At 40.4% G+C, this 13985-nt stretch overlaps 1 protein-coding gene across 1 annotated transcript in view; it reads right to left on the reverse strand.

Annotated features, from left to right (window-relative positions):
- AFF3 (ALF transcription elongation factor 3) overlaps positions 1-13985 on the reverse strand; it is a 451465-nt gene that overhangs the window by 8351 nt on the left and 429129 nt on the right. The window contains exons 18-22 of the mRNA XM_040453633.1: positions 12868-13004; positions 7981-8052; positions 6030-6123; positions 2683-2732; positions 2306-2529 (exon numbers count right to left, since the gene is read on the reverse strand). Of these exons, the coding sequence (XP_040309567.1) occupies positions 2306-2529; positions 2683-2732; positions 6030-6123; positions 7981-8052; positions 12868-13004 (577 nt within the window). The remainder of the gene's footprint in view (positions 1-2305; positions 2530-2682; positions 2733-6029; positions 6124-7980; positions 8053-12867; positions 13005-13985) is intronic.

Genomic DNA, 13985 nt, shown 5'->3' on the forward strand with positions numbered 1-13985 from the left:
TCCTCCTTAATGCCCACCCCACCCCCACCTCCCCTCCAGCAACCCTCAATTTGTTCTCTGTATTTAAGAGTTTCTTATGGTTCGCCTCCCTCTCTCTTTTTATCTTATTTCTCATTCAAATGAATAACATTTACTTAGCCAAATAGCAAAGAAAATTTACTTCCTTAGACTGCATTGTCCTTGTGCACGAATGCATCCTGCCCTAGATGTGGCTTATGGCTCTGTCACCCCTTAATACTGTACTCAACTGTAGCATGTGCTGAACCCCTGCAGTGAGTCCAAGGCAGAAGGGTCCAGGACCTTGGGGGCAAGTCAGAGATGGGTTCTGAAAAACCCCTACTGAGGTCACCTTCTAGTCCTGGGACATTCTCTAGGTCTGTGCCTTCGTTAACATTTATTATGTGCTGAGGCACTGTGCTAGGTGCAGGGGGTAGAGGTAGGGGGTACAGAAGATGAATAAGGTGCAGGCTCTGCTCTCTCAGAGATCACGGGATAGTGGCTCAGAGAAACAATGGCTCATATGGCTGTTATACTGTCATAACTGGACACTGAACAACAGTCTTTGAAAGTGAGAATCTGGGAGTTTTTCAAAGTTCCTCATATACATGCTGAATGATGTCCTGCCGGAGAAGGCGAGGGAGAGATTAGAGAAGACTCTGAGGTGGTGGGGAGGGAAGCCAAGGCAGGAATCCAGGAGCAGAACTGGGGAGGAGGGGGCAGGTCCAGGAAAAATGCCGACTTTACACTCGACATGTAGCATTGAGCCCTCTGGTAGGAGACATCCAGTAGGCAGCTGGCAGTGCCATCTGGAGTGTGGCCTGCTCAGGGTCTCCCAAACTGGCCATGTCAATTTTTATACATCCTGTCCCTTCTGTTGTGTCCACTGGGGATGCTCACCCCACTCCATCTCAGCTACACAATGACTATTTGCCTTTCCAAACCCTGTTCCCTGTCAATTCCTCCAGAAGGCCTCTCCTGGTGGCCTCAGTCCCCTGGCATTGACCTCCCTGGCATTCCCATTAGATTTTCAGGGTGTGTCACCTCTGGGATGCATGTTATGTACTATCCGGTTTTATTACCAATTTCATGTACTCAGGACCCACGTGCTTATCTATGCCATTAATTCCTCATCTCATTGTGAACATTCTGGTCTTGTCCTCAGAAGCTTATGCTTTTGTGGGAACAGAATTCGCACTTAATGGCTTGAAAGTGAACTCAGATTTGTGCTCTCCTGCTGTGGGAGGGAGAGTAGTAAATCGGTATAATCATTTGGGAGAAAAGTTAATATATATTAAGATATATAACAATATATATCTTAAAAGAATCTATAGCTGTTGACCTTCAAATTCTCCCTTGTATGAAAATAATCAGAATATAGACAATGATTTATATAAGGAGATTTGTCATAACATTATTCGTAGTAGAACAAAAGTTGGAAGTGATATAAATGTCCAACAAGAAGGGAATGGTTTTGAGAAATCATGATACTTTATGACTGTAAAACCACTATTATGACAGTCTTCTAGAACATCATAAAAGATGTTTTTGAACTAGTTAGTGGCATGGGAAAATGCCCGATATTGTTAAATGGAAACAGGATATAAAACTGTATATGAACTATAATCTTATTTTGGCAAGAATTGTGCATGTTTGGAGAAGCCTAGAGGAAACTTCGGTAGAATGTTAACAGTAATTATCTCTTGGTGATAAGATTACTGATAATTAAAAAATGTTTTTCCCTGTAGTTTTCCACACTTTACAAATTTAGCCACAGTAGACATGCATTTGTTTTATAATCTGTGAAAACAAACCTTACTTAAAGAGAAATAGAACTTGCTGCCTATAAAACACTTTCTTTTCAGTGGTAAGCAGCTATCACTTATGCAGCCAGGAACATTCATCCTCATTAATTAATAGTTAAATGTTTCAGGTCCCTAGTTGTATTCTAGGCACCGTGCAGGTCTTGGGAACACTAAGCTGAATAGAACGTTACCCCTACCTTCACGGAGCTCACAGTCTCAAAGAAGAGCATATGTGTATATATCTCTATCTGTATTTACACCATTTCTATGTATCTGTATCATATCTATGTCCACCTCCATCTCTAATCTCCTATAGTCAAGATTAAGGTAGGTTAAGGCACGAGAGACCCTGAGTGAGGGTGGGAGGTCAGGAAAAGTTGTGCACAGCTTCTACTGTCTCCTCTGGTAAATGACGAAAACTTGCTCAATGATGTCCTGCGTCAGGCTGGCTCCCTGGGTTGTGGTTGGAACCACACACACACACTTCCTAGAGGCTCACACACCTCTGTTTTCCTTGGCTAGGTTGTCCGCCATCTCCCAGTAGTCATAGCTGTGGAGAATGCTGTTGGTGATGCTGACGTGGTTGGCTGCCATCTGGTGGATGCGCTGTGGGATGCTGACGATGGTGGAAGGGGACAGGGTGTTGGCATTGGAGAGGCTCCCCTGAGATCCCACGGAGCTGGTCGGAGAGGGGTTGGGAGACATGGGGGATGGGGTTCCAGTGCTCCTGGAAGGGGAGAGCGTAGAAAAAAACAAGAGTAGGGGGGCTGGTACCAGGTGGGGTAGAACAGCCCCCCAGGGTGCTGTAAGCAAAGTAGCACATGGCCCAGCATCATGCAGTGCCTCATTTATCACCTTTACTTTGGAGAAATGAACTTACTTTCCACTGGCTCCCCATGGAGATGGGGCTTGGGCAGCTTTAGATGAATTCTGCAGGAAAAGAAAAACGTTGACAGTGAGTACCATCTGTTTAAGTTTAAACAGCTGACGATAACGTGTTCTCAGGTGACCTTTGAGAGACTTAATGGCAGAGGCTGCAGATAAAATAAAGATTCACAGAAATTGGATCTGGGAAGTTACAATTACTGGGCTACTGGTTTCTTTTCTGGAAGCTGGTGGGGGGCAGCTGCATGGCCTGCAGGCATCCACCATGGGCTACAATGAAGAGCTCAACCCACAGGCTGGGTTTTCATGCACCAAATTCTGTGTACCAAATTAAATCATAATCTTAAGGGTCTGTTGAATCCTAAACCAGCCTAAGTTTTTTCAACTAGCTTAATTTTTCTGAAAAGGAAAAAAGGAGCAGGACCGCACCTTCCCCCTGCCACACCCACGGGGAACACCTTATATTTAAATGTAGGGCATATCTACAGAAACCACTGCCATACATTTAATGCCTGAAAATATATGAGACATCAGATTCTATTGTTTTGACTTATGAAGTTTAGAAGTATTTGTCTTAAAGGAAAGTGCTGTTGAAGTTTTCTAAAGAACAAATTAAAATATATGTGCGTAACAGAGTATTCAAAAACTGACTTATCTGAGTATTTTGACTTAGGATGTTATGTTACATAAGCCAGTTGTTTGCATCAGGCATTGAAAAGAAGTTTTGACTTTGGCAAGGAAAGCTGCTAAATGTACAGACAGATTTCCTCTCTGAGAGTCTGATAATGCGTTCTTGGACATAAGTCTATGGGACTATTAAGGAAAAAAATGGTCTTTAATGTTTATTTATTTTTGAGACAGAGAGAGACAGAGCAAGAACAGGGGAGGGGCAGAGAGAGAGGGAGACAAAGAACCAGAAGCAGGCTCCAGGCTCTGAGCCATCAGCCCAGAGCCCGACGCGGGGCTCGAACTCACGGACCGTGAGATCGTGACCTGAGCCGAAGTCGGACGCCCAACCAACTGAGCCACCCAGGCGCCCCGGAAAAAAATGGTCTTTATGATACTGATGTGAATTTTGCCTTCCAGAGAGAAGAAAACAGCCTCAGCCTGGTACCCCAGAGACAAGGTGTTTCTTTGGTTAAAAAGGACTTTATGAAGTGGTGAGTGATTTTTAGTTTTTTAGCGGAGGTGTTACCAGAATGGTAAGAAATGGCCTTACAGGTGGAAATTCTACTATTGCCTTCATGCCTCTTCTACTACCAGTAAGCCCTGTGACTAAAAGCATGAGTGGGAATCAAGTCCTTTATTGAGAGGCAGCTCTGTATTGATAAAACACTTTGCTTATGGACAAATTATCATTGCCACCTGAAGGTTTCATAACCTCTGAACTTAAAATATCTTTTTTTTTAAATATATGAAATTTATTGTCAAATTGGTTTCCATATAACACCCAGTGCTCATCCCAAAAGGTGCCCTCCTCAATACCCATCACCCACCCTCCCCTCCCTCCCACCCCCCATCAACCCTCAGTTTGTTCTCAGTTTTTAAGAGTCTCTTATGCTTTGGCTCTCTCCCACTCTAACCTCTTTTTTTTTTTTTTTTCCCTTCCCCTTCCCCATGGGTTCCTGTTAAGTTTCTCCACATAAGATCCACATAAGAAAGAACACATATGGTATCTGTCTTTCTCTGTATGGCTTATTTCACTTAGCATAACACTCTCCAGTTCCATCCACGTTGCTACAAAGGGCCATATTTCATTCTTTCTCATTGCCACGTAGTACTCCATTGTGTATATAAACCACAATTTCTTTATCCATTCATCAGTTGATGGACATTTAGGCTCTTTCCATAATCTGGCTATTGTTGAGAGTGCTGCTATAAACATTGGGGTACAAGTGCCCCTATGCATCAGTACTCCTGTATCCCTTGGGTAAATTCCTAGAAGTGCTACTGCTGGGTCATAGGGTAGGCCTATTTTTAATAAAATATCTTTTTTTTTAATGCTTATTTATTTTTGAAAGACATGCATGAGCAGGGGAGGGACAGAGAGAGAGGGAGACAGAGAATCTGAAGCAGGCTGTCAGCAGAAAGCCTGATGCGGGGCTTGAGCCCACAAACCATGAGATCATGATCTGAGCCAAAGTCTGATGTTCAACCAACTGAGCCACCCAGGTGCTCTCATAATCTCTGAACTTAATACTGTAAAGGCATTTAAATGGCCTTTAATTAAGGGTAGCCACCAATAGCCCCTGGAGGGGAAACTCTGATATTTAAGTTGTGTTCTTTGTCCATTCTGTACATATTCATGGATGGCATACATAGGCTAAGAACTTCTTATATCCCTTAAAAGTTATGTTGTAATCTCTGTAGCTTACAGAGTTCAGATTCCTTTTTTATTCAAGCATTTTCTTTTCTTTTTTTGACTGTAGTAATGTTCTTCAGTATTAGCTCTTAGATTCTGACTTTCTGGAAGTAAAGGAATAGACTCAGTGTCTGTTCTTGTCATTATGACACAGAACGGTCAATGTGTCAAAACAGTTATCTCCTTGCCTTAGCACCTGGTTACTTTACACACGTGACCAGGAAGGAGATGGCATGCTGGTCATAGCCCACAGAACCTCCAACGTCGCCTGGTCATCTGAGATGATGTCTAAGAAGTGGAGGTTGGGGATTAAAGGATCTAAAATGATGGTGTGTATCTGACATGGGGTTGGTGGAGATGGAAATGCTATAATTTCTTGTTTCTATAGACAAATGGACAGCAAAGGGGCTGAGAAATCTCAAATGAATAACTTCATGTCCACTTCACAAGTACATCAGAGAAGGTTTTCTTTTTTTATTCTCCCAATGAAAATGATTTCATTTCCTGAGATAGGGAAAAGTTAGCATATTTTCCAATTCTACCCTTATATTTACCCACTACCTCTGAGTTCTAACAAGCCATTTCTTATCATTTAAAACAATGCCTTGATTAAAAGTTAAATTAGCTACTGGAGAGAGCTATGAGGAAGTTCTAAGTAGTTACTTCTAAGAGGAAGAAGCTCTAAAGGAACATGAGAAATTTGTTAGCTGTAAAGAGGAATTTCCTAGGACACTAATATTCTTTCTCTTGAGGCCATAAAAATACTTGGACACAAGGCAGGGAGATAAATTAGATGGACTCTCAAGGCCATTCTTTGAGCCTTGAACACCATGAGTATGTCATAAAGGGGGTTAGTGTTGATATCAGAGGGTTCCTGTATTATCCCCAAAGCCATGAATTCTACCAGGCTCCTCGAAAATGTCCATGACAGAGAGACCAGTGGATACAAGCAATAATGTTGCCCATTAGTCAGATAGTACCTTGAAATAGTCGATAAGTGCTTTTGAGTACTTCACAGCGTGGTCCCTTTTGAGTCGAAACATCCGCCAGTACAGGAGAGCCAGGCATCGATAACTGCAGCAGAAAGAGAGAAATGGGCCCTGAAAGCATGAGTATGTCCTTTCAAACAAGACTTAAAAAAAAACCCAAAACTCTTGTTCTAAGGCACTCAGCATTTATATCATGATTATATATATGTAATATTTTTAAACTTACATTTACATCTGAAAAGTATCTGACCTTCCTTTAGTTCAAAAGATAGAATTCAAAACTTCAAGGAGTTATTCCATAAACATATCTACCACTATATCATAGCTTTATTGCTTCTTTGTTGGGGCCAAGGGACAGGCCATTTTCTTCTTCCACCACTAGAGGACAGTCTCTCTCCATGGGAGGAGTGAGGGAGCATTAGCACAGGGCTTTCCCAGTCACTGGGAAACTCACTGGGGGAGTTTCAGGGCAGAGCCACCTTACTTTGATTTCTCTGGTGCCCTGACTTCTGTACCTTCGGCTTTGCTGAAAGAACAGCTCTTCCACCTGTTTGTATTCCCTTCACTTTTAAACTACTTTACTGGACTGTATTAAGTAGTTCAAATTAATATATATGAATACTTTATAAACAGCAAAATCTCAAGGCTGAGAGTATAATTATTTTATTATTTTACATTTATTATTTACATGTTAGTATTCTATCTTCTATAATATTAGGTATTAATCATCATTAATTTGTTAATCCTAATAATGGAACTTTACGTTTGAAAACAACGAAGAAAGCATTTACTGAGACATACCCTCCGCTTTTCCCTGGTGCTTTTCCCTCAATTATTTGCTAACTCAGTTCTGGTGCTGACATGCTAGAATGCCAATGTACCAACTACAACTTACTAGTGTCTTCTGAGCACAAAAAATTGCAGATGGTGTGACAGTGCAAAACTACCTGAGACCCTCTCTTTTCTGAATGTTGCTGTTATTTTTTTTGAGACTTGATTCTCTGACTTGCAGATCAGGTTCTAGAGTAGAATATGAACCACTGGAGAGCAAAAAAATGTTGGATCCCTATACAGGAGGAACCAAGACAGGTGGCCTATGATTTGGGAGAATGAGGTGAGGTGTTCCAAGGAGATATAATGGGGAAAATTGTTATTATTATATTCACATAGTCATTACCATTGTAATCACCACAGATACAGAAAAAAAAATCTATTACATGCTGGTGAACAGTTTAAAAGAAATGCTTCTGGGGGCGCCTGGGTGGCGCAGTCGGTTAAGCGTCCGACTTCAGCCAGGTCACGATCTCGCGGTCCGGGAGTTCGAGCCCCGCGTCAGGCTCTGGGCTGATGGCTCAGAGCCTGGAGCCTGTTTCCGATTCTGTGCCTCCCTCTCTCTCTGCCCCTCCCCTGTTCATGCTCTGTCTCTCTCTGTCCCAAAAATAAATAAACGTTGAAAAAAAAAAAAAAAGAAATGCTTCTGTTATTACAGTGTAATAAGCTGTTTCTTTGATGTGTTGAGAACTTTAGGGCACCATCTTGTTTTAGTCATAATAATCCCACATGTAAACGAACAAATGGATTATTTTGATTGTGTCTAAAGTGTCAAACACAAGAGAAATTACATTTGGCACAACTCACATTCAAATTATTAAAACACAGACCTACCTGATTTTAAAGTTGTGCATGCACTCACATACATACAAATACACAGAAAAAATTATCCTTGTGTAATGAACCTGTTGACTCTCAATCACTGTGAATTCACATCATGCTTGGTAGGCCAGCAAGAAATTGTGTGGGCTCACCCCAGCCACCATCAGAACTGCATTTGTTTTTGCATGATAGAAGGTAGTAGAAAAATGTATACATTTAAAGCAGTTGGTTTGCCAATGAAGGTATACATGGCTGTGGAGGCTATTTTAAGTTGATATCATGCACTTACCATAATGCAGCCAGTTGTTTGTCTTCTGGTGTGGCATTAGGGCCTGAATGGGTTTTTAGTCTCATAGCATACCTAGGGGAAAAAAAGAAATGAAAAACCAAAGGAAAAAAAAAAAGCTTTCTTGTTAACAACAGAACATCTTCTATGATGGAGGTTCCCTTTGCCCCAAAACTTAGTTTTTCATAGTACTTGCTATTAATTCTTAAAAGCTAGCTAATGCTGCCCCATTTTCCCTAAGCATTACACTACTGTGATGACTAGAACAAAACGACTTTAATGATTGTCCAGCTACTTTCTCCCCCTTAACAATACAAGTTCAAATGCTACCGGTGGTTGAGAGTGAGGCCAGTTCAAATATTATCCATGAATATAGTGACACATTCATTTTTATAAAATTTTGACTTATGGCTGAGTGGCTGACAAGATTGAGTGAAGTTCAATCCTTCCAAACCAACCTTCAGAAAAATGTTCACTCCTTGTACTCAGATGAATGCTTGGATTCACCCCTTTTTCATTGTTATGGAACTCTTACTTTGATGGCTGTGTAAGTGTCCTAAAAAAGGTGGCTCTTTTGAACTTTACTTACTCCCATTTATTTCTCTAATCAAGGGGAAAAATGGCCATTTCACTCTCCCAATAATATACCAAGTTACTTACAGACTCTTTGAGAGAGCGAACACATAGCTGAAATGGTCAGAGTCCTGGGTTCAAATCCTGGTTCAGCCTCTTATTAGTTGTGAGAGCTCAAATGAATGTCATTAAGTCTCAATTTCCTTATTGATAAAATATGATGAATACTGCTGATTACACAGCCTTGTTACAAGGATAGTATTTGTGAAAGTCATTGTAAATTGCTCAAGATATGATGCTGTTATTATACTAGGTCTACAACATGCAGATTTGCAGTGCCTCTGAATAGATCTCTGCAGTTTTCCTAGTGGTTGTTCTGGGTATTTACAATGTACATGAGTTATCACAATTCATGGGTATTAACATGTTCCACTTTGAGTGGAACATGAAAACCTTATTTCCATTTATGTCCCTTTACTCACTTTTAAATAACATTGTCTTGAGTATCAGATGGTGGTACAGTTTTTTTGAGCCACTGAGTATGATTTATAAAACTCACGAAGAAGATAGTTTATTGCATGTATCCACATTTCTGTTCTTCCACTGTTCTTCCTTCCTTCCCGACACTCCAATATTCCTTCATTTGTCATCTCCTTTAGTTTGAGGAACTTCCTTTAGCCCATCTTTATAGGTCAGAAACAAATACTTTTAGTTTTTCATATCTGAGAATATTTTTATTTCGTCATTCCTGTATAATGAAGTTTCCCTGCATCTAAAATTCATTTCGATGGGTTTTTTTCTTTTACTACTTGAAAAATGTCATGCCACTCCCTTTTGGCCTCCATGGTTTCAGATGAGAAGTCTGCGGTCACACAAACTGGTGCTCCCCTACATTTCTCTCTGGTTGTCTTCAGGATTTTTTTCCTTTGTCTTTAGTTTTCAGAAACGTAGTTATGATGTGTCTTGGCATGCATTTATTTTGGTTTATCCTACTTGGGTTTTTCTCAGCTTCTTGTACCTGTAGGTTTATATCTTTTGCCAAATTTGGCAAATTTCAGCCATTGCTTCTTCAAATACTCTTTTAATCCCACTCTCTTCCTCTCCTGAGACTCCAGTGAGACACACGTTGGGTCTTCTGTCATTGTGCTTGAGGCTTTATACATTTTTTTCAGTCTATTTCTTTTTGTTGCTTAGATTGGGTAAATTCTATTTTCTATCTCAAGTTCACTGATTCTATCCTCTGTTGTCTTGCTGGGGAAGGTCTTCAAAAAAATGTGACTGCCAGTTGACCTGTGAGCTGGACCTGGATGATCAGAGCCTCATCTCCTCCCTTGTCCTTGAAATGTGGGTTCTATTTGCCTTTTCTGTTCCCAGAGGCTGCTCCAAGGACACAACCTTGAGACAGCGTATGGTGTTAAGAACACCTTCACAGTATACTTGAGTGAACTCATTAAGGCCTCCATATAAACTTTAAGAATTGGTGGGCAAGTATGGGAATCCATTAATTTTATGGCCACTCAAGACAAGTCTTATACGTAAGTTCTCTTTGCTTATTAAACCTGCCACCTACCAACCTGGAGTGGCCTGCCTCTTCCCCAGTGTCTTCTTGGCCCCCATGTACAGGGCCTGGTTTCAGATTATACCTGGGAATCTCCTGAGAGGGTTACGAACCAGCATATCTCCATGCTACTACTGAGCCCATCCAGTGAGATCTTTGTTTCTATTTTCCATTTCTATAATTTACATTTGGTTCTTTTTATTTTTTTAATGTTTATTTCTGAGACAGAGAGAGATAGAGCATGAGTGGGGGAGGGGCAGAGAGAGAGGGAGACACAGAATCCAAAGCAGGTTCCAGGCTCTGAGCTGTCAGCACAGAGTTTGACGCGGGTCTTGAACTCACAAACCATGAGATCATGACCTGAGCTGAAGTCGGTTGCCCAACTACCTGAGCCACCCAGGCGCCCCTGGTTCTTTTTTTTTTTTTTCTTTTTAAAGAAAATTTATACTTCTTTGCTGAGATGTTCTATTTTTTTTTTTTGTTGTTGTTCTTTTAAGAGAATTTATCACCATTTGTTGATCGAAGTATTTTTATGATGGCTGCTTTAAAATCCCTGTCAGATAATTCCAACATCTGATTTACCTTGGTGATTGGTGTCAAATGATTGTGTTTTTTCATTCCAGTTGTGATTTTCTGGTTTCTTGGTATGATGAGTGAGTTTCTATTGAACCTTGGGCATTTGGTTATTATGTTAGGAGACCCAGGGTTCTATTTAAATCTTTTATTTTAAAAGGAAGGCACCCTGTTTAGGTTTAGCAGGCAGGTCCTGGCCTACTTCTGGGCTGTAGTTCCAATTACAATCTAATTTTTAGAGCTTTTGTGGCACCATTTTGATTCGTGGTGCAGGGGTCCACTTGCCAGTGTCCCCAGTCACTTGGTGTCCCTTGGGGAGAAAGGAATTCTTCTGTCTATAGGGACAAAGAATGTAGCCTGAGCTGGACAGTTGTGGTGAGATCCTCCCTTGCCAGGGCTCCCAGCCCCCACTGGCTCTCAGTGGGGGAGAAGAGTCTCAAGCCTGGTGGGCAACATGCAGATATAAGTAATAAATTAATGTTATTTTCTAACTCAGATAAGAAAACTTTCTTTTGTCTTAGTTTTCTGACTAGTTCAAGGGATTCTACTCAGTCTGAATTATCTAGAAAATAGATTTTGTTCTCCATCATGCAATGATACTTATATCAGTGAACACACTAGAGTCCTAACTCTGGTGCAGGGCAGGTGTAGCACATCAGCACCTCCAGATGTATTTGACTGCCCTCAGGCTTTCATTGTTGTTTGGGATTGTTTTTTAAAATTTGAATGCCTTAAAGGGGGCCGTGCACACTGGAGTTCACCATAGGCCCTGTGACTGGTTTATTTATTTATTCCTCAAGTATTTATTGAACACATACTACATTCAGGAACTGTTCCAAGGATTAGGGATACATCAGTAAACAAATCAGACTCCTCCCAAATTCCCTGGTTCAACGCACTCACATTCTAGGACACCTTACTATTTTGTGCCCATCTACTTTCACCATGTTCTTCCCTGACTGCTTGTGGGTATCTGAGTCTGTGCCTTATTCTGAGGAAGGAATGTGACGATCTAGGATCTCATACAGTAATTTTACTATGGTGATTTCTTTTTTTCACTGACAAAAATAGCATACATATCATGTAAATAGTATGAAGGAATCACCAATACACTGACGTAGTAGAAATATTTTAATAAGAAAAATGGACAGTATTGACTTTTAAAATGTTCTTAAGAGGTGCTTTTTGAAGATGATATATTCTCTGATGCTGGGATGACAGTTTCAAAGGCTGGAACCTATTTACTGAAGGAGAATGGTATAAAATACCAAATTTTATCTTCGGGCCAATTCAGATAAAAAAAGTTATAACCCAAGGGGACTAGAAATCTTTCATCTGGAATGGTGGGGCATGTTAAAAAATATCTAATCTTAGGTTGCAAAGAATTCCAGAATTAGAAAAGTCTCTTAAAGTTAGTTTTGGGGAAGAATAATTTTACATATAGGTATTAGATATTATTCTAAGCAGTTGACTAAATAGAGACAAAAACTATATGACAAGATTCTCAGTATGGCTCATGGATGAAATTTCCTTAATGGTTCACTAAAAAAGACATTGAAGATGTGCTTTTCTGGGTCTCCATGATGGAAGGCAAGAGTCTCCCATCCAACCCTTGATATGCCCATGTCAGAAACCCTGTATCTGCTCACATTAAATGTCTCAACCCAGGTGGGGGATGGTGCTCACATTCAGGTTTAAGACCAAACAACATCAGCACCCTCTGAGACAGCATATCACAGGGTGGCTTTCCCTTCCTAAAATCCCTCCCACCCCGAATCTTCTTTCCTCTCGTTAAATACTCCTGAATCATCTACTGATGGAGTTAAGATTTAGACTATACTAACCTGAATCAGGTTAAAAAAAAAAAAAAAAAAAGCAGCACTGAGGTGAAATTAGTTCAAAATCTGCCACTTCTCAGCTGGGTGAAGTAGGCATGTCACATCTCACTTGGACTCAGCTTCCTTTCTGAAGTAATCAGGGGTTATAGGAGCTTTCCTGCTCACTCACAAGAGAGCAAGGGAGGCAGGGTGTGTAAAAGAGCCTTGCAAAATCTTATGTTGTTCTTTGTGAGGATGCACCTTGGTTCTTGGTAGCTGATAGTGCAGTTGGAATTCTTTTCTCTGTATTCATAGTACTGACATACATTCCTCACCCCTTCCACTCCCCCAGCAAGACGTGGTGCTTACCTGATGAGCTCTACTGTTTCCGAATACATTGTATAGGGAGATTTGGATTCCATTGGGCCTTGTTCCATTGCATTTCCACACTCAATAAATGACAAAGCTGCTTCAGCATAATTCAAAGCCTTTCCAAACTTTTCCACCTGAACAACAGAATTAATACAGTGTCTTCCTTAAGTATAGTTTTTAAAATGGCATTGTCACATAGTCAATATGCTTTATTTGAGAAACCTGACTTCTGAGTTCCAAAATCCTGTGAATGGAGCCGAGAGAAGAAAGAAATAGGATGCTTCCTTCTCTATTTACTTTTGCAAATTGCTACTGGTTTAGGGTAAGTGGGTGAACGGTTATATACAGAATTGTACCAGATCCATACAACAGCTGCCAATCAGAATTGCTCAGAACTGCATGGTTGTTCTAATTTCTGTTTCCTTCTTTCTAACCCCTAATTGCTTGGCAACCTCACTCCTTGTCCCTCTATGCTATGCCAAATAAAAAATTATTTGGGATGATTACCTCAAGTTGTCTAAATTTATTTAGTTTCTCTCCACATCAGTGAGGATAACCAAGAATCAGCTTCATATTATCAGGTTCTCATAAATCTGAACTTACACATCAAGTTCCTGGTTCCATATACATGTATTGTGTATATTCCATATACATGTATCACTTTCGGTGATAATTACATATTCTAAGTTTGGATTGCATACTCTTCCAAGCGTTCACATATTTATTCATCAATCAGAACAGAACTACACAAATTACTAATCTAAGCCTTGCCTCTGAAACCAATTCTCATTAGTAATGGATACCTTAGAAAACAGCAATGTAGAGCAACACTCCCTCTTTGGCAAATCAAGTTTTTAAATAGCTTATAATCCTAATAGGCTATAGAGAAATATTTCTTGGCAATGCTTTCAAATTAAGGAAGTCATTTCATTCAACAAGTGTTTTCTACAGCACTCGATTCTGTGCAGTGTGTACTTGATACACAAAAGCTTCTTTCAGGAACACAGAATACATCTGGAGAGAGAAAACATGCACCCACAAGATAGTTCAAAGTGCAAGGCAGTCTGTGATTAACTAACAAAATGCAAAGCAGAGAGTACAATGCAAAGAGATGA

Source organism: Herpailurus yagouaroundi, unplaced genomic scaffold, assembly GCF_014898765.1.
Source record: "Herpailurus yagouaroundi ecotype Mexico unplaced genomic scaffold, PumYag 210, whole genome shotgun sequence".
NCBI classification, from domain to species: Eukaryota; Metazoa; Chordata; class Mammalia; order Carnivora; family Felidae; genus Herpailurus; species Herpailurus yagouaroundi.